Source organism: Oryza sativa, chromosome 8 (assembly GCF_034140825.1).
Source record: "Oryza sativa Japonica Group chromosome 8, ASM3414082v1".
Classification (NCBI taxonomy): Eukaryota; Viridiplantae; Streptophyta; class Magnoliopsida; order Poales; family Poaceae; genus Oryza; species Oryza sativa.
In genome coordinates, this window is record NC_089042.1 from 973,519 (window position 1) to 999,883 (window position 26,365).

A 26,365-nucleotide genomic window follows, 5' to 3' on the forward strand; every position below is an offset into this window, starting at 1 on the left:
TTTTGGCAAAAGTTAGCAGTTCACATGATCATCGGTGTGCCAACAGTACAATATGAGATCACAGGTGGAGACTTTGACGTATCAGATGACGCAAAGACAATGATGCTATGAGATGACATCAACGAAGAGGACAAGAGAGCGGAAAAGCGCGAGGGAGCACGTATTTTGGTCTAGCCGAGTTTGCTTAAACACCAAAAGAAAAACATCTTCAATAAACAGTGAAAAACACTTATCCAAACCTAATCTGTTGCAGCGTGAGTGAACCAATCGACAAATAGTCACACACAAATAGGATATTCATAGCACCGGATTTCTCTCACAAATATTGTGAAAAGTTCTATGAGAAGCGCTTGTGAGCAAATTAGCCTCGATCAACCAGAATTATGAACTAACATCGTACGATGAGTTCAAACACAATACCAAAGTACGGGATAGAGCTGGATGCAAACGATGCCGAACATTATGGTAAGGTAACAGCTAATTGTAAATAACAAAATACCGATGCATGTTTAACAGACAGAATTGTGAAACCAAAAATGGTTTATAGGATCCCCCGAGTAAACATAGAAAAACTTGCAGTTTCTTGTCCACGTCTAACTCGCTCCAAACTCAAAGCAGTACATAAATTGATTTCTAGAACCAGGTCCATATCGAAGCATCTAAGAGCACGCCAGTGTTCTCTTAGGCCACCAGAGTGCTGGCCGTGGTTGACTCACTGCATAAAAATAATTGTTGTTAGCAGCTATCAAGGGAGATTACGAGAATCAACTAGTTATCAAATACACATGTTGTAAATAGCTTTAACTAAATTAAGAGATAAAAAGCAATTAACAAAGTGACCAGGTTAATTAGGCCAGTATTCCAAAGAGACAAATTTAGTAAAAAAAAGAACTAAGAAAGGAAATCACTGTTAGTGTATTAAGTTGGGCTAAACGAGAATGCACCATAGATGCAGACAGCACACCTAAGACAACAGATTATATAGCAAGTGAAATTTAGCTTGGAAAAACATGTACTCTATTATACTTGTTGATTCTGATATATCTATACAGTGTAGCCAACATCATTTCACAAAAGATTGGCCTAAGTGAACTCATAGTAGTCTCACAACTCATGTTATTACGTCATTCTCAATAGTAATCAGGCAATAATATCACAACAAAGGAACAGCTAACTAGTTATTCAAGACCAATTCCACATGGATTCATCAGGCACATAAGAATTCAACGGAAAGTGTGATAAGGTCTCACAGGTAACCATCATCACACACTGCTTATGCCCATTAATTAAGTACAACTATCTACGACCATTTCTAGTTTTCACAGCACAGACTACTTTAAAATCGTACTACATACATAGCATAATCAAAGAATTGTAGGAACAACAAGAGGAAATGGCCATGTGGGCAATGTGACTTACTACTTCCAGGTGGGTGGGAGCTTCTTTGTGCGCTTATAGTAGCGGGCGAGGCGGTGGATCCTGCTCTCAACAAGAATAAGCCTGAACTTGGAGTCCTTGTCCTTCCTGTTCCTCTCCAAGTGCTTCCTAATAGCAACAGCCTTCTTGATCAAGAAGTAGAGGTCCTCCGGGATCTCCGGGGCAAGCCCTACCCACCAATCAAACCACACAAATCATCAGCACACAAACGCACGGTGCATCAATCAATGGAAGAAATCACAGGGAGGGAGATCTCACCGTGGGCCTTGAGGATGCGGAGGATCTTGCTGCCGGTGACGCTCTTGACGAGGGGGATTCCGTGCTGGTCACGGAGCACCACGCCGATCTGCGACGGCATCTGACCCTTCTTCGCGGCCTTCATGATCATCTCCTCCACCTACGATACGAACCAACCAACCCAACGGAGTCAGAATCCGGAAACCACCCACCCCCCAAATCGAACCAAATGGAAGAGAGCCAATCGAGAGAGGGAGAGGAAGGAGAAGGCACCCACATCGGAGGCGGCGGTCTTGAGCCAGCTCGGGGGAGTCCTCTTGTACGGCAGCGCCGACGACGAGATACCCTTCCTGCACCACCGCACCGCAGCGCAGCCGCCGCCATTAGACCAGAGAGGAGAAACCACTAGAGCCAAACAATTACACGCCGGAGAAGAGGTAGAGAGGGGGATTACCCGCGGCTGTGCATGCGCCCCATGGCGGCGTCGAGGGGTTTAGCTCCGGCGACGGCGGGCGGCGGCGGCGGCGCGCGAGGGCGAGAGGGGCGCGAGCGGCGGTAGGATGGAGAGGTGCGGGCTAGGGTTTTGGGGTGCTACTTATAGTGCGCTGGCGGCGCTGGGGATGGGATGCTAGGGCTGCGCCATTATGGGCCGGGCCATCGCGCGTTAAGGCCCATTGCGTGAGATGTTTCAGCCCAGTAAGCGCCTAATCTTGGAGGCTCCTTTTTATTATTTTGGAAATGGAGTATCTATAAAAAAAACCGTCGAAGTATAATTACATTGTAACGGCGTAGAGGCGGACGCGGTCGAGGAGAGGCGGGAGGTGGAGGAGCACAAGCCCCAGAGGTCCGTCGGGAGATCTTGCCATTACGGTGATGGCTGCTGCGCCGCTGCCATCCTCCTCCTCTTCCTCCTCCTCGTCGGCAGTGGTGGCGTGGAGCGCGAACAGGAGGCAGCCGCAGACGGGGCCGGCGGCAGCCAGGGCAGCGGGTGGAGCCCAAGCAAGAGGTGGCCATGCGTGAGGCGGCAAAGGCGCTCCGTATCAGGGGCGATTTTGCCATTTCAAAAAATTTATCACCTATTTTGACTTGGAAATTATAAAATATTGTCTCCGATGTCGTATAGCCAATTCTATATGAATGCAGATAATGCTAGAAAGTCTTATAATATGAAACGGAGGGAGTAGAAGGTATCATAAACCCCATGGATCAGGAACATGATTGAACTCACATCAATTAAGTCAAATAAGTCTTAAACGAAGGCTACCATGATGGTTCATGAGCCTTAGAGATCTTGGCAGAGATGCAAATGCTTAGGGGGAGATATTAAGCATATAGTAGAGTTTCCACGTAAACGAAAAGCTGAATACAAGAGGATTGGGAAAGTTGTAAATTGATTGTGGAGTTTCAAGTAAATGGAAAACATCCAGGTATTACTGTACGAACAATTAGCATTATGCATGAGAAAAAGGAGTATCTAAACTCTGAACAAGAACTGCAGCGTGGGACTTTTTTTTTTTACTAAAAAAGCACATTATCAACAGATTAGCACAATTAATTGGTGAAATCAATTTAGTGGAAGAATAAAAGTACCCAATGTAACTAAACAACCATCAGTGTTGCATGGAAGTGGAATTATGGGAATACTTCCCATTTCACTATATTATAGCTCTGTGAGTGAAATGGGGGGCAAATCAATGACCATTCAAAAAGCAATTTCTGTTTAATTGATATAGTTCTACTGGATTACTCACTGTTAAAGCTGGACCAACATATTCAAGAAATATGTTTCATGACAGGAGAAATGCTCCAACGAAATTAAGCCATGTTTCTTGTATCACACGCAAATCGAGCTAGGCTGATGTAATTCCTTTTTTTTTTGCATATATTACCGTGCAATTCTTTTTACATTGTGCCAAGGCACCATAGTTAAAACTTCAGAGCAAAGAATGAATAAACGCTGTGCTGTGCAGCGTGCACGACGGCAGCAGCAGAATGTGATTCCAGAATCAACGAAAAAGATAGCCAGTGCCGAAGCTCATGCATCTAGCTGCCAAACAAATCTGCTGACTTAGAAAACATCAGACAGGGCAACAAGCAGCTCACCTACAGCTTGATCCTTGAATGTAAGACAGTTGCTAGGAGCCAATGCTTGATTTGATCTACTTCATATAGATGTTAATGAATCTAGACATATATGAATATCTAGTATTATCCACATTTATATAGATGTTAATGAATCTAGACACATATGAATATCTAGATTCATTAACATCTTTATAAATGTGGACAATGCTAGAAAATCTTACATCGTAAAACGGAGTGGGTGGTAGATATCCAATGCATGGGCTTGCACATTTATGAGACAGATGAATCGGAGCGTGCATCTTATTAGTATGGAGCATGAATAGTGCATTTTGCTTTTTCATTCAGCTTTGTTAGGCACAAGGGAACCTACTGTTCATTAGTTATTTTCTCTCACCAGCACATGTCAGCAGAACTTATCTAAAAGTTAAAAGAGCTTGTATTTCCTATATCCAACTAAATCCGCATTTATGATCTCTTTAAATCTGCTCTTTTAGCTGCCAAAAGGATAGTAGCAATTTTCCATGTCTAAACTAATAATGTGTTGTGCTGGGCCAAGGAACCCACCAATATCTCAGTTTGCTAGAAGGTATAAAAAACCCCATGGATCAGGAACAGGATTTAACCTATATGAACAAAGTCAAAGGTCTTAAACAAAGGTTACAAAGATGGTTCATAAGCCTTAGAGATCTTGATAGGGATTAAATTTTTTTTTTGGGGGGGGGGATATTAAGCATATCTGATTGGGAAAGATGTAAATTATTTGTGAAGTTTTTTCACGTAAATGGAAAACCCCCAGTTATTACTGTAGTAGCAATCTAGCATCATGCTTGAACAAAAGGAGAACTGTAGCATGGGACTAAATAAATTATTACTAAAAAAGCACATTATCAACAGACTAGTGGAAGAATAAAAGAACGCAACGTAACTAAAACAATAACCGGTATTGCAGGGAAGTAGAACCATGGGAATATTTCCCATTCCACTACACTAGCTCTGTGAGTGAAATGGGAACAAACCAATGACCACTTAAAAATCACTTTCTGTTTAATTGATAAAGTTCACTGATTACTCACTGTTAAAGCCAGACCAACATATTCATCATAAATATGTCTCATGAAAGAATAAATGTTCCAACGAAATTAAACCATGTTTCTTGTATCACAAGCAAATCGAGCTAGGCTAATGTAATTCCTTTTTTTTTGTGTGTGTATATTACTAATTAATTGATTATATTAACTTGCAGCTTGAAACATGGCCAAATTTGAAGCACAACATTACCATTGTGGGCGACAATACATTAATTGAAGGCCCCCTTGTCAATGATCCCATAGTATTAATCAGCGAGCTGAAATATGAACAGAAAATGCCAATACTAAAATCAGGTAATGAGATAGGTCCTACTGCTCCGTGGAAATTTAAGTTTTCAGGAACGATAGGATGTAAACAATTACGACGATCATAGTAACATCAAAATGCCACAAATCACGCCATTTGTTTTGTGATAATAAGGAAACAAGCATGGCCATACACCAGATTCACATATTTTGGATGATTGATAGATCCACAATTTACATTGCAGAGAGCGAAACAAAGCATCATTAATCATATCCATCCATCAATCGATTAATCATACCACTATACAGACCCTAGATTATCCAAATCACACCGAAAAGAAAGCACAAAACAAAGTAGGAGGGAGCAAGCAAAGCGTAAATGAAAATAAAGAGAGATCACATGATAGGTAAGGAAACAACAGACCAGAGAGTTATTGTGTGTCAAAACTGTGGATCCTGAGAAGAGGAGGGGGAGTAGAAAAACAGAAACTATGAACATGAACAGTGCATTTTTCTTTTCATTCAGTTCTATTTTGCACAAGGGAACCTACTGTTCATTACTTCTTTTCTCTCACCGGCACATGTAAACAAAACTTGTCTAAAAGTTAAAAGAGCTTGTATATCCTATATCCAACTAAGTCTACATCTATGATCTCTTTACATCCTGAACTCCACAGGCTATTTTAGCTGTCAAGGGGAGAGTAACAATTGTCCATGACTAAACTTAATGTATTTTGTTGGGCCAATGAATCCACCAATATCTCAGTTTTCTAGATGGTTATGAATCCACCAGTATCTCAGTTTTCTAGAAGGTATCGCAAACCACATGGATAAGCAACAGATCGAGTTAATATCAATTACAAAGAAGGTCTTAAACGAAGGTTACCAAGGTGGTTTACGAGTTGTAGAGATTTTGACAGGGATGCAAATGCTTGGAGGGAAGATATTAAGGACATAGCAGAGTTCCCGTGATTGAAAAGCCAGATAAGAGAGGAATGAGGAAAGATGTAAATTAATTGTGGAGTTTCAAGTGAAATGGAAAACTTACAGGTATTACTGTATTAGCAATCTAGCATCATGCTTGTAAAAAGAAGTATCTAAACTCTAAACAAGAATGGCAGCATGGGACTAATATGATTTTACAATTTTACTAGACAGGCTCATTATCAGAAGACTAACACCATTGATTGGTGAAATCGGTTTAGTGGAAGAATAAACGAACCCAATGAAGCTAAAACAACCATCGGTCTTGCAGGGAGGTAGAACTATGGGAATATTTCCAATATCACTAGATTATAGCTTTGTGTATCAGAAAAGGACAATCTAAACAAGAACAGTGAAATAGGAGCAAATCAATGACCACTCATGGAGTACTTTATGTTTAATCGATAGAGTTCTACTGGATTACTCACTGTTAAAGCTGAAATATATTTCTTGAAAGAAATGCTCCAACAAAACTAAACCATGTTTCCTGCATCACAAGCAAATCGAGCGGTAATGTAATTGCTTCTTCTGCATATATTATTACATAATTGATTATACTAACTGGTAGCTTAAAACATGGCTAAATTTGAAATGCAACATTACCGTTGCGGGCGACAGTACATTAAATGATCCATAGTATTAACCAACAAGTTGAAATACAAATGGAAACAAAAAAACTGCCAATGTACTCCCTCCGTTTCACAAAGTAAGTCATTCTAGCATTTCCCACATTCATATTGATGTTAATAAAAGATTCATTACCATCAATATGAATGTGGGAAATGCTAGAATGACTTACATTGTGAAACGGAGGAAGTAATAACTAAAATCCGGCAATGAGATAGGTCCTACAGCTCCCTGGAAATTGAAGTTTTCAGGAATGTGGTAGGATGTAGTAAACAATTGCAGTGATAATAGTAACATCAATAAGCCACAAATCACGTCATTTCTTTTCCGATAATAAGCCAGATCCACATATTTTGAATGATAGATAGATCCACAATTTACATTGCAGTATTGAACAGAGCGAAACGCAAAGCATCATTAATCAGATCCATCCATCAATCGATTAATCACACCATTATCCAAACCCTAGGTTGTCCAAATCACACCGGAATGAAAACACAAAATAGAGAGCAAGCAAAGCACAAATCAGGAGAGATCACATGATAGGTAAGGAAACGACAAGCAAGAGAGAGTTATTATGTGTCAAACTGTGGATCCTGAGAGGGGGAGAGAGAGGGAGAGAGGGGAGAAAACCAGAAATGACAAATTATTTGGCGACGATGCGGCGGATGAAGTCGTCGTAGCGGATGGTGCCGTCGGGGGCGACGTCGACCTCGCGGATCCACTCGTCGAACTCGTGGGGCTCGAGCTTCTCGCCGATGGAGGTGAGGACGTGGCGGAGATCGGCGACGGAGACGGTGCCGGAGGCGTCCTTGTCGAGGACGCGGAAGGCGTCGCGGAGCGGGCGGTCGAAGGGCTCGGGGCGGAGGTGGGCGCGCATGAGGTCGAGGAAGCGCGGGAAGTCGAAGGGCGCGGTGAGCTTCTCCTGCGCGGCGATGTCGCGGAGCTGCGCCTGGGTGGGGTTCCCGCCGAGGGAGCGCATCAGGACGCCGAGCTCCGACGGCGCGATCCGGCCGTCGCCGTCGGTGTCGAAGAGGGAGAACGCCTCCCGCATCGACGCCACCTGCTCCTCGCTCAGCTCCTTCCCCCCCATGATCCGATCCGATCCGATTCGGTGGGGATCTCGCCGCCGGAGATGGAGATGGAGATGGAGATGGAGGTGAGGAGATCTCGCGGTGGCTGCGTGCGCTTCTCCTCCTCAGCTGCGCGTCTGCCTCTTTGCGCGTTGCGCTTGCTGTGGTGGGGAACAAAGTGGGGGATCGGTCTCGCGAGGGCGAGGAGGAACGTGGGGTTGGTGATGCGGCCGCTGGTGGGCCGTCAATCTCACATCCGGCCTAGCATGCCGTCATCTCGATGGGCTTCCTCCATTCAGGCCCATCAACGTGTTTAGGCTGGAAATTTACAGGCCCATCAAGTAAAGGCGGGACAGTTTTCAGTTGGGAATAAGTTCACTTTAGCTCCCTCCAGTAAAGGTTGGATATGATCGGAATGGTTCACTTTGACTCTCTTAAAAGTTAACTGAATCTAATCCGTAACCCTGAACCGCAAAACCAGATATCTTGACCCCGTAAACTATTAAAACCAGTACAATATGACTCCCTCGGCGGTTTTGCAGAGCGGTTTCGCTGACATGGCACTTTACGTGGTGGTGTTGACCTAGTCTTTGTCACACGTGGCGTTTTGACGTGGCGCTTATGTGGCAGTAGAATTAAAAATTATATATGGGACACATTTGTCATTCAAAAACAAATCGTGGGGCCCACCTATTCTCTCATCCCCTTCTTCCTCCTCTCTCTCTCTTTCTTTCTCTTTCTCTCCTCTTTGCCTTTTCTGCAGGGTAGGTGAGACCCGAAGCGGTGGCGGGCAGGAGGGTGGGTGCTGGAGCGGCCTCCATCGCTGCCTCCTCCCAAACCCTCCCTTCCCCCATAGCCGAAGACGCCATGGCAGGCGCCATGGCCGCGGCCTCTCTCTCCGACGAGCTAGAGCCCGCAACCGCCCGAACCCGCATCCGATCCATCCCTTCCCTCCCCCATGGCCGAAGATGCCACGGTGGCCGCTATGGGCACGACCTCCCTCTCCGACGTCCTGAAGTCCGCCACCACCCGCACCTGCATCTGGCGAGCACGTCGTCATGGGCTGGTGGGTCAAGACTGGGCGAGAGCAGGAGAAGGGCTCTTTCGCCTTCCTCGAGCTCAACGACGGCTCCTGCGTCTCCAACCTGCAGGTCCTCGGCGACGCCGCTGTCCATCCGCTTAGGTCACTTCGAGCTCCTCCGCCAATCCTCCAGCCTAATCTCCAGTAGCGGCGACACGCCGTTCCCCATTCCCCTAGCCCCCTCTCTAGCGCCGGCAACACGCCAATTCACCATCACCGTCTCCAGCGCCGGCGGCACGCCATTCCCTTAAGAAACACAAAACCACCACCAGGAAGAAAATAACCTTTTTACAATCAACCCTTGTCTCCTCTCCGGCGACAAAGAAGGGGCCATTTGCCAGCGTCGTCGGCATAGCCGAGGACGGAGTAGGGACCTCCCTCGAGCCCCTCCGCCGAGCGGCGCCCTTGCTGCTGCCCGTTTGCCGCCAAGTGGTGCCCTGCTGCCGCCCGCCGCTGACCTCTCGTCCACTTCCTACAGCAGCGCTGCCTGCCGTCATCGCCTAGCTACATAAGAGAGAATATCGAGAGAAGGAAGGTGAGGGAGGAGAGGATGACAAGTGGGCCCCACGTATATACTTTTTAATTCTAATGCCACATAAGCGCTACGTCAACGCCACGTGCGACAAAGATCAAGTCAACACCGCCACGTAGGTGCCACGTCAGCGAAACCGTCCTCCAAAACTGCCGAGGGAGTTAAATTGCACCGGTTTAACAATTTAGGGGTCAAGATATCTGGTTTTACGATCGAGGGTCACGGATTAGATTCGGGTCACTTTCAGGGAGCAAAAGTAGACTTATTCTGACATGATTAGTATCTTTCAACTGAAAAACCGCTGAGGGAGTCGTTTCATACATTTTTAATATAGTTGAAAGATATGTTATATCCGGTTATACGGTTGAGGGATATAAATCATGTTGGAACAATGGTGGAACCAAATCCAACAACATATTTGAGGGAGTCTAATTGGATTAGTTTCTTTTCAGTTGTACACTTGTACTGCATCAGCAATTCTGCATATGCAGGTCAGGAGGCGTACGTGCACTCTGTATATCCTCCATGGGCCAAAGCAATTCGACCTGCAAGGCTTGCAAAAGTGCAAAACCAGATGAGAGTAATCTGTAATCACCTTCGTTTTCGTGTGACTGACATATGGAAGCTTTTCCCTTTTTACTTTAACCTTTTGGATCTGCACAGTCACAGAGCAGCATGGGGCCCATTGATCAGTAAATTAATGGCGTTTTTTGACTCACCGTCGCGTTTGAAGACATGGCATACAACATGATGCATTTAGTTACAGGAATAATGAGTGTTACTGCTGCTCCAGTACGAGTTACTACTGTGCCGTGTTGTGTGAACGACGACCTGACGAATTCGTTGTTTCCTTTGTCCGTTGCTCATACCAGTTTGCATGATCCACCAACCAGGACAGTGTTGGATCAATGGAAGACAGAAAATTTCAGCTCCGACAGTGTTCTCTTCCTCCACTGCTTCCCTGTAGTGCCGAACTTACTTCAGACATGTCTGGAACAAGCTATACGCAAAGACAAGAGGGGGCTTGTTTTTTCTCAAAATTTAGCAACACCAGAATTTAGATAGGTTGACAGCTATTGCCAAGTTTTGGTAGAATAAACCAATGCAATGTTACCAAAAATTCTCAGGCATTACCAACGTCTGATAATAAACTAAATGAATTCACTTATTTGTTAGTTTTACTCAACAATGGTACTTTCTCTTTTTCACGTCATAGCATATTTTGGGTTTTAAATAGATTCATGTATGGATTTATGTGCAAGTGCTTTATATATGTGCGATAATTCATATGAATACTAGTGAATCTAAGGAATAGAGGGGCTAAAATTCATATGTAACAGAGGAAGTATGGTTTAAAATGATACCACATTAAATGAATTGTTCCTTCCAAATTATCGAGCACCAACTTTTAGGGCTGGTTTGATTTGAGGCCTAAATTAGGCTTACTAATATTTGGCAATTTCAATAGTGTTTGATGTCTATTTAGTTTGAAGTCAAATTTTGGCATGCCTAAGAAAATAGGCCATTTCAATAGTGAACTTAGGCTATTTTGGCTTCAATCCAAATACAATTTTGCCTTACTAAAATTAGTCATGCCAAAACTTACCAAAATTTGGCACTAACAAAATTTAATAAGATTTATTTAGGCCATCAACCAAATCAACCCTTAGTTCAGTTCAAACTCTGCCTCTCCATGGGCTCCAAATTCAAAGCTAGCTGAAGGGAAGGGATTCGATCTCCAACCCACTGGGCCGCTTATCTTAATTCCCGGGGGCCCAGCAGCAGGCCCGCGCCACGTGGAGTGGTGGCGGGGCACGAGGCGTTGCAGCTCCCATCTCGCCGCGTGCGCGCCAACCACGCGCTCTCGGCTCGATGCCCCGCCTCTCCCACGAAAAATATTAAATACAATAATTTTGGACGCTCCCCGATTCAAAATTTGAATTCTCTGCTACAGTTTCTCCTCGATCTGAAACAAATCCGACCGACCTAAACCAACCAACCCCATCGACTGGACGTGAATGCAGATCGCATTTTCATTTGGATTTTGGATCGATCATCGCCAGCCAGAATGTTTTTTGCTCAATTTGCGTTTAGATAATTAGCCCGTACGGCCCTTGGCCACCTCCTCCAATCATGCATGTGCCGATTGGATTTTTGAACAATTTGTACTAATTTGATTTCACTCTAAACAGTCGAGCTTAAACTACTGGAGCAGTTAGTTACTGCCATCATTCTGATTTCTCAACACACGTACGTACACGTACACTGACTGCAGTATGTAGAAGCTGGTCAATGCAGACACTGGATCAAAATTATTCTCACTTTTTCAAAACCGTATACTTGACGAGGATACAGTATCTGATCCGTATTTTTATACTCTAAACTTTTATCAAACTCAAACGTACAATACATCTCAGACAAGATAGACATGCACAGGTTCATGTACTGTACATACATGCAACAATCCCAATAAAACCCCTCCTTTTTTTCACCTTTTACCATCCATCCAATATTTCCATTTTTCCTCTTTTTACCAGTTACCACGATCACTTTTTTTTTTACCGTAAACCCCCTATAAACCTCCGAATTCTCACTCCTCCGCTCTCCACACGCCTCCAGCCTCCGAGCTTGTCGCTTCCACCTCCCATGGCGTCCACCACCACCAAGAACGCCCTGCTCCTCCTCCTCCTCCTCCTCCTCCTCTTTCCTCTCCTCCACTCCTCCCTCGCGGACGTCGCCGCCGCCGCGCCGTCCTCCGCGTCGGCGGCGGAGGTGGACGCGCTGATGGAGCTGAAGGCGGCGCTGGACCCGTCGGGCCGCCTGCTGCCGTCGTGGGCGCGCGGCGGCGACCCGTGCGGCCGCGGCGACTACTTCGAGGGCGTCTCCTGCGACGCGCGCGGCAGGGTGGCGGCGGTGTCGCTGCAGGGGAAGGGACTCGCCGGCGCCATCTCGCCGGCGGTGGCCATGCTGCCGGGGCTCACCGGGCTGTACCTGCACTACAACGAGCTCGCCGGGGCCATCCCTCGCCAGCTCGGCGACCTCCCCATGCTCGCCGAGCTCTACCTCGGCGTCAACAACCTCTCCGGCACCATTCCCGTCGAGCTCGGCCGCCTCCCTGCTCTCCAAGGTGACTCACTGACTGATCAGTTATTGGATTGCATTCCAGCTGCGATTTGGGCAGAAATTAGTACTACTGGTAGTTTTTATTTTGTTGTTTCTTCTCTGCAGGATTAGTTCGAGTTCTCTAGTGTTTGTAGTTTGGGAATTTTGAAAATGTTTAGAGTTTAATGATTTGTGTATATGCAACTCTGTTCCTGAATTTGATGGAATTTGGAGTACATTGCGTTGTTTGTGCTCTGCATAATTAGTTCTAGTTATTTGGTGTTTCATTAAATTTAACATTAAATATATTTTTATAATATGTATCTTTTGTGTTGAAAATACTACCATGTTTATGTTTTTCTGTAAATGTGGTTAAACTATAATAAGAAATTTAACTAGGAACAAAATTCAAAGCGATTTATAATATGAAACGGTGTGAATAGTTTGTAAAAAATCTGAAACTGCTAGGAGTTTAATGTATTGTGTACAGTATATGCAATTCTGTTCCTGAATTTGATGGAATTTTTCGTACATTTTGGTACCTACTAGTAGTAGATAGTACTACTAGTGCACTACGCAAAATTTAGGGGGTGTTTGGGCCCCTCTCTCATAAGTTACTTATGTTTTTATGTTTTTAAGTGAGGGGCTAAAGTCCCAAACATCCTTAGACTTGACAAGTTTCTGTTCTTTGTTTGGCTCGGAGCTTTGAGTTGACATAGATAAAACATACTACTATTATCGGGGTACATTATTGTGTTCCCCAAATGCTAGTACCAAATCATATGCTCTTCTTTTGTCTGAGTGCCGATGATTACCTTCCCCGCTGCCCATACAATCATAACTACTCCATCCAAAAAAAAAGAATCCAGAGGCTTGTTCACTTTGCTATCATTTTTAACCTTATCAAGTTTTGATTTTGGTAAGATTGCCAAAATATCTTACCAAAATTTTAGCAAGGTTGTTAAATTTTGGCAAGATTTCATATGTACTTACTAAAATTTGCCAACAAATTAAATGTAACCACTTTTTTAGTAACTTTGCTAAAAAAGGTAAGGTTGAAAATGGTATTAAAGTGAACAAGCCCTAGGACTGGAGGTGACATATTCTTGTACGATGAATCTGGACAGATGTATGTCTAAATTCGTTGTATTAGAATATATCACATTCAGTATTAGGTTGGTTTTTTATAGGACGAATGGAGTACAACCCAAGACATGTGAAATGACAAAAAGTTTGAGCTTTGCTCAGTACAAATTGGCGTATTTGCATTCCTTCGTAGTACGGCTACTTGATGTGTGTATCACGAAATCCGATCTTTATTCTCTGCCTTTTGGCAGTTTTCATCTTCCGTTTCACTCTCTACACTGACACAAAAACAAGTCCAGATTCTGCTCAAGAAATTTTATCAGTGTTCTGAACTTTGAACTGTTGCAACAGCTATCCACCTGCTCCAGTGCTCATGATGCCAGTACTACTACTCTGTCTGTTCAATTAATCCAGGATTAATTAGCCTGCTAATAGCTTGATTGCCAATCAGAGATACTAGTATGACACATTTGGCACATGACACACCTACCAAGAGTTAATTATCATCATTAACTGTTCGGCAAATGACTGAAGAGTTTTTGTGTTTCACTGTGCAGTACTGCAGCTCGGGTACAACCAGCTCTCAGGGAGCATCCCTACTCAGCTGGGCCAGCTCAAGAAGCTCACTGTGCTTGCCCTCCAGTCCAACCAGCTCACCGGCGCGATCCCGGCATCTCTCGGGGACTTGCCGGAGCTCGCACGGCTGGATTTGAGCTCAAATCGCCTCTTCGGATCGATCCCTTCCAAGCTCGCCGCAATCCCCAAGCTTGCCACATTGGACCTCAGGAATAACACCCTTTCAGGAAGTGTTCCTTCTGGTAATTATCATTAATCATTAAACAAAAACAGTTTTAATAGAAAATGAAGAGTTTAACCATGGTGTCATCAGTAATTGTAATTAGTTAGTTTTGTGTTTCATCTGAGTAGAATCCATTGATTATTGTAGGCCTGAAGAAACTGAACGAGGGGTTTCACTTCGATAACAATTCAGAGCTCTGTGGAGCTCACTTTGATTCTCTGAAACCATGCGCAAACGGCGATGAAGACGATAATGAAGAAGGCAGTAAAATGGCTCGTAAACCTGAATCAACCAATGTCAAGCCACTGCAAGCTCCACAGACTATGAATGTGAACAGAGACTGCGACAATGGCGGCTGCTCAAGGTCATCGTCGTCGTCGACGACGCTCTCTTCAGGGGCTATTCTTGCTGGAACAATCATCATCATCGGCGGAGCGGCGGCGTGCGGGATATCGGTGATCTCGTGGCGGCGCCGGCAGAAGCAGAAGGTCGGCGGCGGCGGCACGGTGGAGAGCTTGGAAGGACGAGCTAGTAGTAGCAATGCGTCGTCGTCGTTGATCAACGTGGAGTACTCGAGCGGCTGGGACACCTCGTCGGAGGGGTCGCAGCAGGGGCTCCGGCTATCGCCGGAGTGGTCGCCGAGCGTGAGGTACAACATGGAGGAGGTGGAGTGCGCGACGCAGTACTTCGCCGGCGCGAACCTGCTCGGGAGGAGCGGCTTCGCGGCGACGTACAGGGGGGCCATGCGCGACGGCGCGGCGGTCGCCGTGAAGAGCATCGGCAAGAGCAGCTGCAAGGCGGAGGAGGCCGACTTCCTCCGGGGGCTCCGGGCGATCACGTCGCTCCGCCATGACAACCTCGTCGCGCTCCGCGGGTTCTGCCGCTCCCGCGCCCGAGGCGAGTGCTTCCTCGTCTACGAGTTCATGGCCAATGGCTCCCTCTCCCGCTACCTCGACGTCAAGGACGGCGACGTCGTGCTCGACTGGGCCACGCGTGTCTCCATCATCAAAGGCATCGCCAAAGGTACACTGTACTTCACCGTGCTCCGTTTGGTCTGAAATATTTAACGTTTAGGAAAAAATTTGGTTAAATTGTTGAGATTTAATCATGAATTTTATATTTTTAGAATTTGTAGACAAGATTCGATTGAAATGTTAAAATTTGGTCATCATTCTCATATTAAAAAAATTATAACTAAGATCCGGTTAAACCGTTAAAATTTGGTATGAATTTATTTTAATATGAAATTGATGACCAAATTTTAACGGTTTAACGGATCTTATTTATATTTTTTGCTTTTGAACTAAGAAAATAAGATGTTATTTTTGTTTTTAATCTAAGCAATTGAGAATTTAGTTATAGTCAGAATTTTAAATGTTTGACGGAATGTACATTGTTCTGAACGCTAGTAAGAGTTTCTCTTTTCTGTTTGAACTACAAATTTGAAGTTTTTGTTTCGTTTGTTCGGCGTTGAGATTGACTGATTTAAATTTGAAATGGCGAATTTGTTCAGGAATCGAGTATCTGCACAGCAGCAAGGCGAACAAGGCGGCGCTGGTGCACCAGAACATCTGCGCGGACAAGATCCTGATGGACCACCTCTTCGTCCCCCACCTCTCCGGCGCCGGCGAGCACAAGCTGCTCGCCGACGACGTGGTGTTCTCGACGCTCAAGGACAGCGCCGCCATGGGCTACCTGGCGCCGGAGTACACGACGACGGGGCGGTTCACCGACCGGAGCGACGTCTACGCCTTCGGGGTGGTGGTGTTCCAGGTGCTGACGGGGAGGAAGGCGGTGTCGTCGGAGCTCCGCCTCCTCGGCGGCGGTGGCGGCGCGGAGTACTCCGGCAAGCTGGACGACCTCGTCGACCCGCGCCTCGGCGGCCGGTTCTCCAGGCCCGAGGCCGCCAAGCTCGCCGGCATCGCGCTGCTCTGCACCAGCGAGTCGCCGGCGCAGCGCCCCGCCATGGCCGCCGTTCTGCAGCAGCTTGGCGCCACCCAGTAGTGACAGCGTCAAGCTGCCATTGTCACTGTAGGTTCACCTTGTATTATTAGCTAGGTGCCTAGGTGTTGTAGGAGCTAGCTAGCTGCCATTGTCGTTCTTCCAAGCTCCACCTTCGGTTCCTTTCTCAGGAACTCGATCGTTTGCAAGTTAGCCATTGTTACATTTGCCAGAATTGAAGAGGTTACTGCATGATTAACACTACAATAAAATTTTCCATATATGTTTTCTTTTTCCAAACACAAACATACAAGTTCAAATTCAAACTATACAATTAATACTATTGACTCATAATTTTATTTTCGGAATTGCTAGAAATATGGCGCCATATGCTACAATCGATTTTTTTTTCAGCCACTTAGTTACACCTCATTTACACCCCACTTACATATGTAATTAGTATGTAATTTTCGAATTTACATATGTAATTTTAGTACTTACATATGTAATTCTGAGACTTACATTGTAAATACACTAAAATTACATATGTAATTTAGGGACTTACAATGTAAATACATGCCGACTATTTTTTGATAAAAAATATGACGCCATAAATATAGCTACACCCTTTATTTTTTTAACTTATATATTTGTGAAATGATATACTCCCTCCGTCCCAAAATAAGTGCATTTTTGTACTATATTCATGTCCAACGTTTGACCGTTCGTCTTATTTGAAATATTTTTATGATTACCATTTTTACTGTTATTAGATGATAAAACATGAATAGTACTTTATATGTGACTATTTTTTTTAGTTTTTTCATAAAATTTTCAAATAAGACGGACGGTCAAACGTCGGATACGGATTTTCATGACTGCACTTATTTTGGGACGGATGTAGTATTACATATTGATCTATCTTGTTGAAGATTTTTTTAGTGATACTCAAAAACGAATGGACGTACTTTCCCAAATAATAAAGCTACAAGTAATGTACTCATTTTGATGGAGTAACTTTGAATCTGGCGGTTAGTTCGATCTTCGTTTGATGAAACTTGAGAGCCAATTGTGCGTGCTGACGAGGGCGACGAGAGGAAGCCGAGATCTTTGTTTTTTTTTCTTTTTTGCAGTGTGCCGGTAAATCAGGGCAATGTGCTTGGTTTGAATTGGTTTTGAATGCGCTCATGCGGCGTGCATGTAGGATGTTGATTTCGGCCATGATTTGAATGCCACCGTGACGAGGCATTGAAGCCAGTGGCCCAGGGATTTGATTACTCTTCTTGCAGGTTGACGATCTACTGTGCCACACTGCCGCTGCAGGGGTAGAGGGTAGTGTGTTTGATGATGAGAGAATTGAGAGGTCAGAGGAGGCGCTTCAGCTCTGGCATTAAACTCTGACGAACATGCATGTTCAGATTCAGAGTGCAGAGTCCACTAGTATTTCGGAATGTAAAAAACATTAAGCCCAGTTTAGTTTCAAACTTTTTCTTCAAACTTTCAACTTTTTCATCACATCAAAACTTTCCTACACATACAAACTTTTAACTTTTCCGTCACATCGTTCCAATTTTAACCAAACTTTTAATTTTAGCGTGAACTAAACACACCCTAAATCCCCTCGAAATTTTGGTGAAAACTTTTGGATTTTGAACACATTATTGACAAATTCAGGGGAAGAAAAGTAGGAACTTATCTAGCTGGAAACACATTGTTAGCAACTTTTTGTGACAAGTCAACGAGCACGATTGTAGCACCTAACGCTTTGCGGTGATCTTAAAGTCGCCAAACACCTCAATCTAGCAAAAGCTAAATCAAGATGGGTTTTGATAAACTAAACTGGCTAGCAAAGCCGATTTAGATGAAACTATGGATAACTACCTGTCTCGTGAGCAAAATGGAAGGTTTTTAGGACAAATCTACAAAGAGGTGTCGCACTCTCGCAGCGACAGCGGATGATTTACAGCGCAAATCGACAAAGATGGATAGACTAAACTATAACTAGAAGTAAAAGAACGATTCGATTGATTGATAGTTGATTGTGTGTTTACAATTGAACCGGCCTTTTCCCTTACATAGGGGGTGGTCTTGTCCTCTACAGGCTCTCCTCCAATCCAACTCAGGATAGAATCCAAAGGAAACCCGAAACATGCCTTCTCGAGTAAAGAAACCTCGAGACCCGACGAAACGGATTCGGACTTGGACTCTGCCGATCAGACCGGCCACCAGTCTGACCGGCCTACTGGTGGCGGTCAGACCGGCCTACCCAAAGGAAAACCGGCAGAACTCCAAACTTTGGCAATTTTCCCTATTCTATTCCTAGGTGTCAAATTTAGGTGTAAACACACATCCTACCCAAACCCACGTATATATAAACCCAAAATTTTGGGAATTTCGATTGGACGGAGAGCGTTCAGTAGTTGATGAACTGGGAATTTCCACATGTTCTGAATTGAACCCATGACGCCACATCAAATTTTGATTTAAATTTCAATGGCAAATTGTTAGCCCTTGATTGAGTGGCTGGTGCTCCACGTTTCCCGCCAAAACGTGCAACGCGGCGCGCGCCATCATGCACGGATCGCGTGGCCAATGGGAAATTTTTCCCCGTTTCCTTCGGATCGCGCGCGGCCACTCCACCGGACTCCCCGAGCTCGCTAGCTCCTCCGGCCACCCATGTCGCTGGCGCCGCCGGCCGCCAGGGTGCACCTGCAGGAGGTGGCGGTCAATGTCAACAAGAGCCTCTTCTGCTTCGACCACGACTCCGGCGCCACCTCCTCCGGCGTCTTCGCCGGCGACGACCCCCTCAAGTTCTACTTCCCCCTCTTCCTCTACCACGTCTGCACCGTCTTCGCCCTCTCCCGCGCCATCAACGCCCTCCTCCGCCGCGCCAACGTCCCCCTCGTCATCTCCCAGATCCTCGTACGTTCGCGCAGCGTCGTCTTCTTCTCCGTCTCCGGCAAAGCTCGCCGGCGTTTTTGATTGGTTGATTTCTTTTTCAATGTGTAGGCCGGCACGCTTCTTGGCCCGTCGTTCCTCGGCCACATCGCGCCGCGCGTCGGCGAGCTGTTCGCGACGCCGGAGGGGTGGGTGCTCATCAACACGATCGGCGGCTACGCCTTCACGCTCCACATCTTCGTCATCGGCGTCAAGACGGACCTGGGCATGATCCGCAAGTCCGGCAATAAGGCGATCGCCATCGCCGTGCTCGGCACCGCCTCGCCGCACCTCGCCATGTACATCACCGGCCTCGCGCTCAAGGCGCGGGTGCCGGCGGCGTGGGCGGCGTCGTTCCTCCTCACAAACCTCAACTCGTGGTGGTCGCTCTCGGCGTTCATCGTCGTGTGCTGCACGCTGCACGACCTCAACCTGCTGTCGTCCAAGCTCGGCCGCCTCGCCATGTCCGCGGCGCTCATCGGCGACTTCGCCAACACCTTCGCCATCGCCGGCGTCACCTCCTACCTCCTCGCGGCGAGCCCTTCGGAGAAGCTGCAGCGGATCGGCATCGCCTCCGTGATCGCCTTCACGACGTTCATCGCGTTCATGGCGCTCGTGGCGCGGCCGGCGATCCTGCGGCTGATCCGCGACGTGCCGGAGGGCGCCCTCCTCACCGAGGCGCGCCTCATCGCCGTGCTGCTCATCTGCCTCACCTGCAGCTTCACCGGCGAGCTCCTCGGCCTGCACGCCACGTACGGCCCGTTCATGCTCGGCCTGATGCTCCCCGGCGGCGCGCCGCTCGGGGTGACCATGGCGGAGCGGCTGGACCGGCTCGTCGCCGCCGTGCTGATGCCGCTGCTGTTCGCGCAGGGGGGGATGCGGCTGAACGTGAAAAAGATCACCGACGCCTCGACGTGCGCCCTCCTCGAGACGTTCCTCGTCGTCGGCGTCGTCTCCAAGTTCGTCGCCTCCATCATGCCGTGCCTCTACTTCCGGATGCCCGTCCGCGACGCCGTCGTCGTGGGGCTCATGATGAACTTCAAGGGCATCACGGAGGTGGTGTACGCGTCGGCGTTCGAGGACGCCCAGGTGCTCGACGAGCAGGTGTACGCGGCGTTCATGATCAACGTGCTGCTGATCGGCGCCGCGTCGGCGTCGGCGGTGAAGTACATGTACCACCCGGAGGAGAAGTACGTGGCGTACCGGCGGCGGACGGTGGAGCACAAGAAGCTCGGCGAGGAGCTGCGCGTGGTGGCGTGCATCCACTCGCAGGACGACGTCGGGCCGATGCTGGCGCTACTCGACGCGTCGTCGCCGACGCCGATGTCGCCGCTCTCCGTCTATCTCCTCCACCTCATGCCGCTCGCCGGCCTGACCAGCTCCGTGCTCCGGCACTTCAAGCACGGCAAGCGCAACTGCGTGCCGTCGGGGACCACCGACTCGGAGCGCGTCGTGAACGCGTTCCAGTTCTTCGTGCAGCAGCGGCCGCCGGGCGCGGCGTCGCTGGTCCCCTACGTGTGCATCGCGCCGTACGCCACCATGCACGACGACGTGTGCGCCGTGGCGCTCGAGAAGCGCGCCATGCTCATCGTCGTGCCCTTCCACAAGCGCCTCGCCATCGACGGGTCCGTCGAGCCGACGTCGCACAACGCCGGCGCGATCCAGGCGGCCAACACCAACATCCTCAACTACTCCCCCTGCTCCGTCGCCATCCTCGTCGACCGCGGCAGCCTCTCCACCGTCGCCGCCGCCGCCGCCGCGGCCGACGGGTTCCCGCACCGCGTCGCGCTCTACTTCCTCGGCGGCCCGGACGACCGGGAGGCGCTGGCGCTGGCGGCGACCATGGCCGAGGACGCGACGATCGGGCTCACCGTGTTCCGGTTCATGCTGCCAGCGGACAGGCAGAGCCGCGGCGGCGAGGGCGACGGCGAGGAGGACCGCCGCGACGAGGCGGAGCTGCAGGAGTTCGTCCGGCGGTGGGTCGACGACCACCGCGTCGCCTACAGCGAGAACATGGTCGGTGGCTCCGACGAGATGGTGGACGTCATCCGGAAGACGAGCCCGGCGTTCAACCTGCTGGTCGTCGGCCGGCGATCGGAGAGCCCGGAGTCGCCGCTGACGGCCGGCATATCGGACTGGAGCGAGCACCTGGAGCTCGGCGTCCTCGGCGACCTCCTGACGTCGACAGACTTCGGATGCAGGGTGTCCACGCTGGTGGTGCAGCAGCAGACCATGGCGGCGGCCGGAGAATCCTGCCGGTTGCCGGAGTTGCCTGCAAAGCACAAATCAGATGAACCTGTCTGACAAATCATGACACTCTTTATCTCTAGTTGTAAGCATATTTTACTGTGTTGTACCACTAACATCTTGGCAGCTAGAATGCAATCTGTAGCAACCATGCCTTCCTAGTCTTTTCTATGAACACGCTAATATGTTTATAATCTCATGATTGGATCAACAGACTAAACAGCTCAGATAGCAACAAAAACAGATCTACTAGTAGAGTAGTAAGTCTCCAAAGAGAGTTAAGAGCAAGTACCATTGCTTAGTCCAGCAAGTGACAGACTGACAGTTTTGGTCACAAAGAGACCAACCTGGGTAAAGTGCAGGTTTTCTTTTCTTACATTTCCCGTGTAGCTCTGCATGCAAGCTGAGCATAGAAACGACACAAAAGTACTATACTAACAGATCATTTGCCAAGGTGAGCACGAGTTACATTTGTTTTGGGTGGAAACAGTATGTTGCATATACTACTGGGGAACTAAGTGCGGCGGGAAGATGTGTTCTGGGTGGGCCTCTTCGTCCTAGAAGAACTGGCGCCACGGGATTGACCAGGGCCAGGTGCTGGAAGCGTAAGCATCTGATTCCCATCTCGGATGCCAGAACGAGCAGTTCCTGCATTGTTGTGAAAGATCAAGAATTTGTGAGAACAGAGCTATAGGAATCAAGTTCATTTGTCAAGATTTGATTAGAAATCAAGCCCGAAACAGAAGTTGCCAAGTTCCGACTCAAATCACGTACATAAAATAAAAGGCATGATTTATGGACACACACAACCAAGATCATTGAAACACGATAAAAATCACCATCATTCCTTGATTCAAAAATCTCTGGACACATCCATTCTCCTGCAATTGTGTTGCTCTGCAATTTTATATTGGTCCAACCTTTATTGGTCCTGAACCCATAATTTGACTCAGCAAATTCTATTAAAAAACTGCCCTTTCTAATGCATATTACTAGTAATACTAGGTGATTCCCGTGCTTTGCTGCGGAAATTCCTAAATAATTTTTAATTTTTTTTAATAATCAAGCTAAAAGTAGAAAATTATATTAGTTATTAGCAACACACAAAACTAATTTGTCAAACTATGTTAAGAGAGAAATACATTTAGTATACTTTATATGAGATTGTAGATGAAATATGATATCCTACACTTTAATTATATGGATGAATATATATATATTAAGGACTATAAAAATGGTGGATATATACATGTTAAAAATTTTTGTGAAAAATAATGTGAAGGAAGATGATTGGATGTTGATTTGTAGAATTCAATGAATTATAGATTAAGCTTGCATAAATTTTGCATGTAATTATTGCTAGTGGATGATGAGGTGGCATGTTTGCATGTTGAGCTTTAAAATTAGTGGGTTATAACTTTATAGTAAGATAGGATTAGGGGAAGTATCTAGACAAACCGTCCTACCATGGTACAGTGATGGACTGATAATTACAACATTCAAGAGTTTCTTTCAGACTATTGATGAGCGGATGCACCAAGGTATGACCGATATGGGTTAAGGCCTTAGGGTTTAGACATTAGTAAGTACACTTTCCCATTTTGAGAAATTTGATCGATAGTAGTAGATAAGTTAGCACAAAACAGACAGGCTGTCTGTAGTAGATAAGTTAGCACAAAACAGACAGGAACCATAACTTCTATTCAGTGTTTCCAGAAACACACATTACATATTCTACTACAGTATTACACAGTGCATATGCAGCATGTCCATGTCTGTTTGTGCATGTGAGAACAAGAGGATGTACCAGTGCCAAGCATGTTCACTCTGGGATCCCAACCAGACAGATTTTGCACTGCATTTCTCTGCCACGATTCCTCAAATCGAGCAAGCTCATCTGTAATAAAAGGAAAACAACGTCAGATCAACTCGGCTGAGGATGGTAAAGGTTCCAGGATTAGAAGGGGCTAAAACCTTCATTCAAGTTGTGCAAAGTTTGCATCGTGTCAACGTTCCCATCAGAACTCAGTTTCCTTGTCAATGAATGGCCCTGCAATGAGAGAATAATAAATTTTATTCATGGAAAAACAGCTGAATAATAACTTTAACAACACTCCCAATCTAATTGGAAGGAATAAAGCAGGTTATTTATCTGAATTACCAAGTACCTTATTGCCAATTCCACGTGAAATCCTGTGAGTGGCTTTACCAGTGGTCGTGTCTGCTTCCTTCCTTTCTTCAAATGTAACCTAGAGATATAGAAGAAACAGTAAACACTACAACTTTGGAAGTTCCAACAGAACAAATAAATAGGTGAAGGAAACAAAACTGCTAAGATTACTTACTCCATCTCCACCAGTCCTCCTAGTGGCTGAAGACGTGTAACAAGCTCCATTTGGACCGCCATACGTAACAGTTGAGCTCTGAAACATAAATGTATGAGGTTGTGGACGCGATGTGCTGGCTCTGGCATACCCCCTTTCAAACTGCTCGTGCCTAGATCTTTTATTATCTGCTAAAAGATTTTTAACAACAGTACATGGTTGGCAACAAGCCCATACTAGAAAACGACCAGCAGCATAAAATAAAGTAATAAACCAACCTTCAGTATCTTCGTCAGGATCCTCCACATATGGCATTTGGGCCATCCTTGGATGCTTCCTAGGGTTATCATTCCTCTTCTCATCTTCTTTATTCACATCTGCGCCATCCTCATCATCTGAAGATAGCTCCTGGATTATTGGCCCTCTCGGCCTGCTTGGTTCAGGAGCTTGCTGAAGGAAGCCTCCAGTATTGCTCAGTCCATTGACATTTCCATGAGGCCCAAACATGCTTGACCCAAAGCTCCCAAACATGCTTGGCTGTAACAAGCTAGGTCCCATCATAGCACCGAAAGGGTTTGTGAAGAAAGGATCATCAAAGGGATTTGCCCCACCAAAGAAACTTGACATTAGGCTCCCTGGTTGTCCAAAGCTACCCAAACCTGGAAAGGGGTCCCCAAAACCGAAGAAACCATCCCTCCTGCCTCTCCCCCCTTGCATCTTCTATTTTTGAGGTACCCTGCCCAGTTAAAAGATATTCATTATACAAACCACTATGTTATATGATATATTAGACGAAATCATTAGGTCGTCAATAAGTAGGATCTATAAGAAAACCAGACATCATACAATGTGACTTTTGGAATTAGCCTGCACATTGTAGGCATGCAGCTTTTTTTCATTGCAAGGTTATCAATAAGTAGGATATAGAAGAAAACCTGACACCAAACAATTCTGAATTTTTGGAATTTGCCTGCATGCTTGAGCACTAATCTATCTGTTCTAATACAAGGTTACACGCCCACACGACACACATGTGAACGTGATCCCTTAACACATGGCAAAGTATACAGAGGACTATTATTACTTAACATCATATAGTGAAATAAATACACTTATGAAAGATTGGTTGAACTCTAAAGTTTAAACAGAAATCAACTACAGAATCAAACATAGTGACCAGCCGAAAAAAGGCACGCTCAATGACATAAAGGGATTAAAGGAAACAAAACAGCAACTAATTTATCTCATTTATCCATTATGGTCCATTATAGCAAGTATAGCTACAAAAATTTCCCTGGCACACCATATCCATATACTCCTACCAAAAAAGCAGAGAAGTTCCCTCTTCATCAATTTTATACCAATCAAGCAACGGAAATTGCTAGTTAGCCATGCATTACTGCCATCCGACCAGCTAGTATCAACTATCAAGTAGGAGTATCAACTATCATGCGTCATTTCACCATGTAATATTCCACATGGGAAAAAAGAAGGCCCTAACAATCGCGGACACTGCTCGGGCTCGGATCGCTTCAAAATCTAGCAACCTAAACTAGCTAACACGATCGAGAGGGCTACCAGCAACGCGATCCAAAACTGCCGCGGAACACGAGTAAACCCCAACACTAACAGCAACAGGAGGGGGGGGGGGATTCGCACGTACGGACTCGTGGAGGAACGGAACCATCCATCCATACCTGGAGCAGCGGCGGCGCGGCGATCTGATCGGAGCGGGAGGCCCTAGCTTCCGACGAGCTCGCGATTTGGGAGGAGAGAGAATTGCAGAAGCAAAAAGCTGCGCGTGTGGAGAGAGAGAGAGAGAGAAGAGGTGGAAGTTGAACGGCAACTCGGGGGAGAAGAGAGAGAGAGAGAGAGAGAGAGAGAGAGAGAGAGGCCTCGAGACTTCCAGAAGCGGATTCTTCTCAGGCCTCGGCCCATTAAGAATTCTTCCGTCCTATGGGCCCATTGAAAAATTTTCTTTTTCCCAGCCCATTTGGTCTCACGTTTATTCTTTTCTTTTTGTTTTCTATCTAGCAGTGTTTTACCCTTTTTTGGTTTAGGGACGAGCGACCGCGGGATAAGTTTAGGCAAATTTTGCTAAATTTGAACTAAATTCTACTCGAATTTACTGTTTCAAATTTGAATTCTCAAAAACTGTGTTAAATATGTTTTCGTCCTACGTCGAAACCTTGAAATTTCGCGTTTTTCGAACCTGGGACACGTGGGTATACAAACTTATATTTGAGGATTTCTCCATATGAAATTCCAGATGTCCACTATGTAGCTTGAGATGCTAATAACCATTATCTACTCTATCAGAATTTTTAAAATATTCCCCCTAAAAAAGAATTTTAAAATATTTTCAATATAATAAAAACGGTTAATATTTCCCGCCTCTACGATTAGACACACAACCAATGAATTCTGTCGCGTAAACTTCTAATCAGCTGCACTACAAAGTAGCTGGAATGTTGCATCTAAAGGTCGACAATGATACGTAGGAGTATGCCAAACTCTGAACAGTAGCATCTGATGAGCT

At 46.2% G+C, this 26,365-nt stretch overlaps 5 protein-coding genes across 6 annotated transcripts; 2 read left to right on the forward strand and 3 right to left on the reverse strand.

Moving 5' to 3' along the window:
- Positions 1–277: 277 nt before the first annotated feature.
- Positions 278–2,242, reverse strand: LOC4344524 (40S ribosomal protein S13-2-like). The gene is made up of 5 exons (NM_001403350.1): positions 2,129–2,242; positions 1,952–2,024; positions 1,696–1,834; positions 1,420–1,606; positions 278–715 (listed from the first exon to the last, which is right to left on the reverse strand). Exons 1-5 carry the CDS (start codon positions 2,149–2,151, stop codon positions 682–684), a joined length of 456 nt encoding a protein of 151 aa, NP_001390279.1. The 5' UTR covers positions 2,152–2,242; the 3' UTR covers positions 278–681.
- A 4,764-nt stretch (positions 2,243–7,006) lies between these two features.
- LOC4344525 (probable calcium-binding protein CML7) lies at positions 7,007–7,957 on the reverse strand. The gene has a single exon (NM_001403348.1). The coding sequence runs from the start codon at positions 7,795–7,797 to the stop codon at positions 7,351–7,353; it is 447 nt and encodes a 148-aa protein (NP_001390277.1). The 5' UTR covers positions 7,798–7,957; the 3' UTR covers positions 7,007–7,350.
- A 4,040-nt stretch (positions 7,958–11,997) lies between these two features.
- On the forward strand, positions 11,998–16,618 carry LOC4344526 (LRR receptor kinase BAK1). The gene is made up of 4 exons (XM_015793946.3): positions 11,998–12,517; positions 14,136–14,396; positions 14,525–15,400; positions 15,891–16,618. Exons 1-4 carry the CDS (start codon positions 12,037–12,039, stop codon positions 16,379–16,381), a joined length of 2,109 nt encoding a protein of 702 aa, XP_015649432.1. The 5' UTR covers positions 11,998–12,036; the 3' UTR covers positions 16,382–16,618.
- A 1,719-nt stretch (positions 16,619–18,337) lies between these two features.
- LOC4344527 (cation/H(+) antiporter 15) lies at positions 18,338–21,699 on the forward strand. The gene is made up of 2 exons (XM_015792733.3): positions 18,338–19,240; positions 19,328–21,699. Exons 1-2 carry the CDS (start codon positions 18,995–18,997, stop codon positions 21,557–21,559), a joined length of 2,478 nt encoding a protein of 825 aa, XP_015648219.2. The 5' UTR covers positions 18,338–18,994; the 3' UTR covers positions 21,560–21,699.
- Positions 21,700–21,755: 56 nt separating this feature from the next.
- LOC4344528 (uncharacterized) lies at positions 21,756–25,631 on the reverse strand. 2 transcript variants are annotated; one of them, XM_015792736.3, is made up of 7 exons: positions 25,524–25,631; positions 24,105–24,562; positions 23,848–24,014; positions 23,671–23,751; positions 23,477–23,552; positions 23,310–23,399; positions 21,756–22,150 (listed from the first exon to the last, which is right to left on the reverse strand). In XM_015792736.3, exons 2-7 carry the CDS (start codon positions 24,541–24,543, stop codon positions 22,017–22,019), a joined length of 987 nt encoding a protein of 328 aa, XP_015648222.1. In that variant the 5' UTR covers positions 24,544–24,562; positions 25,524–25,631; the 3' UTR covers positions 21,756–22,016. The 2 variants fall into 2 exon arrangements, with proteins under 2 accessions (XP_015648222.1, XP_015648220.1); XM_015792734.3 differs by having other exon boundaries at positions 23,848–24,017.
- Positions 25,632–26,365: the final 734 nt, after the last annotated feature.

Bases quoted from the DNA above. Each gene is read 5' to 3' on its own strand.
- LOC4344527 (XM_015792733.3), top strand. From the start codon at position 18,995: ATGTCGCTGGCGCCGCCGGCCGCCAGGGTGCACCTGCAGGAGGTGGCG. The intron at 19,241-19,327 runs GTACGTTCGCGC...TTCAATGTGTAG, and splicing joins TCGTCATCTCCCAGATCCTC to GCCGGCACGCTTCTTGGCCC.
- LOC4344528 (XM_015792734.3), bottom strand. From the start codon at position 24,543: ATGCAAGGGGGGAGAGGCAGGAGGGATGGTTTCTTCGGTTTTGGGGAC. The intron at 24,018-24,104 runs GTTGGTTTATTA...AAAATCTTTTAG, and splicing joins TCCTGACGAAGATACTGAAG to CAGATAATAAAAGATCTAGG. The intron at 23,553-23,670 runs GTACTTGGTAAT...CTCTCATTGCAG, and splicing joins CACGTGGAATTGGCAATAAG to GGCCATTCATTGACAAGGAA.
- LOC4344526 (XM_015793946.3), top strand. From the start codon at position 12,037: ATGGCGTCCACCACCACCAAGAACGCCCTGCTCCTCCTCCTCCTCCTC. The intron at 14,397-14,524 runs GTAATTATCATT...TGATTATTGTAG, and splicing joins TTCAGGAAGTGTTCCTTCTG to GCCTGAAGAAACTGAACGAG. The intron at 15,401-15,890 runs GTACACTGTACT...GAATTTGTTCAG, and splicing joins CATCAAAGGCATCGCCAAAG to GAATCGAGTATCTGCACAGC.
- LOC4344524 (NM_001403350.1), bottom strand. From the start codon at position 2,151: ATGGGGCGCATGCACAGCCGCGG. The intron at 2,025-2,128 runs GTAATCCCCCTC...GCGGTGGTGCAG, and splicing joins GGGCGCATGCACAGCCGCGG to GAAGGGTATCTCGTCGTCGG. The intron at 1,607-1,695 runs GTGAGATCTCCC...ATTGGTGGGTAG, and splicing joins CCGCATCCTCAAGGCCCACG to GGCTTGCCCCGGAGATCCCG.
- LOC4344525 (NM_001403348.1), bottom strand. From the start codon at position 7,797: ATGGGGGGGAAGGAGCTGAGCGAGGAGCAGGTGGCGTCGATGCGGGAG.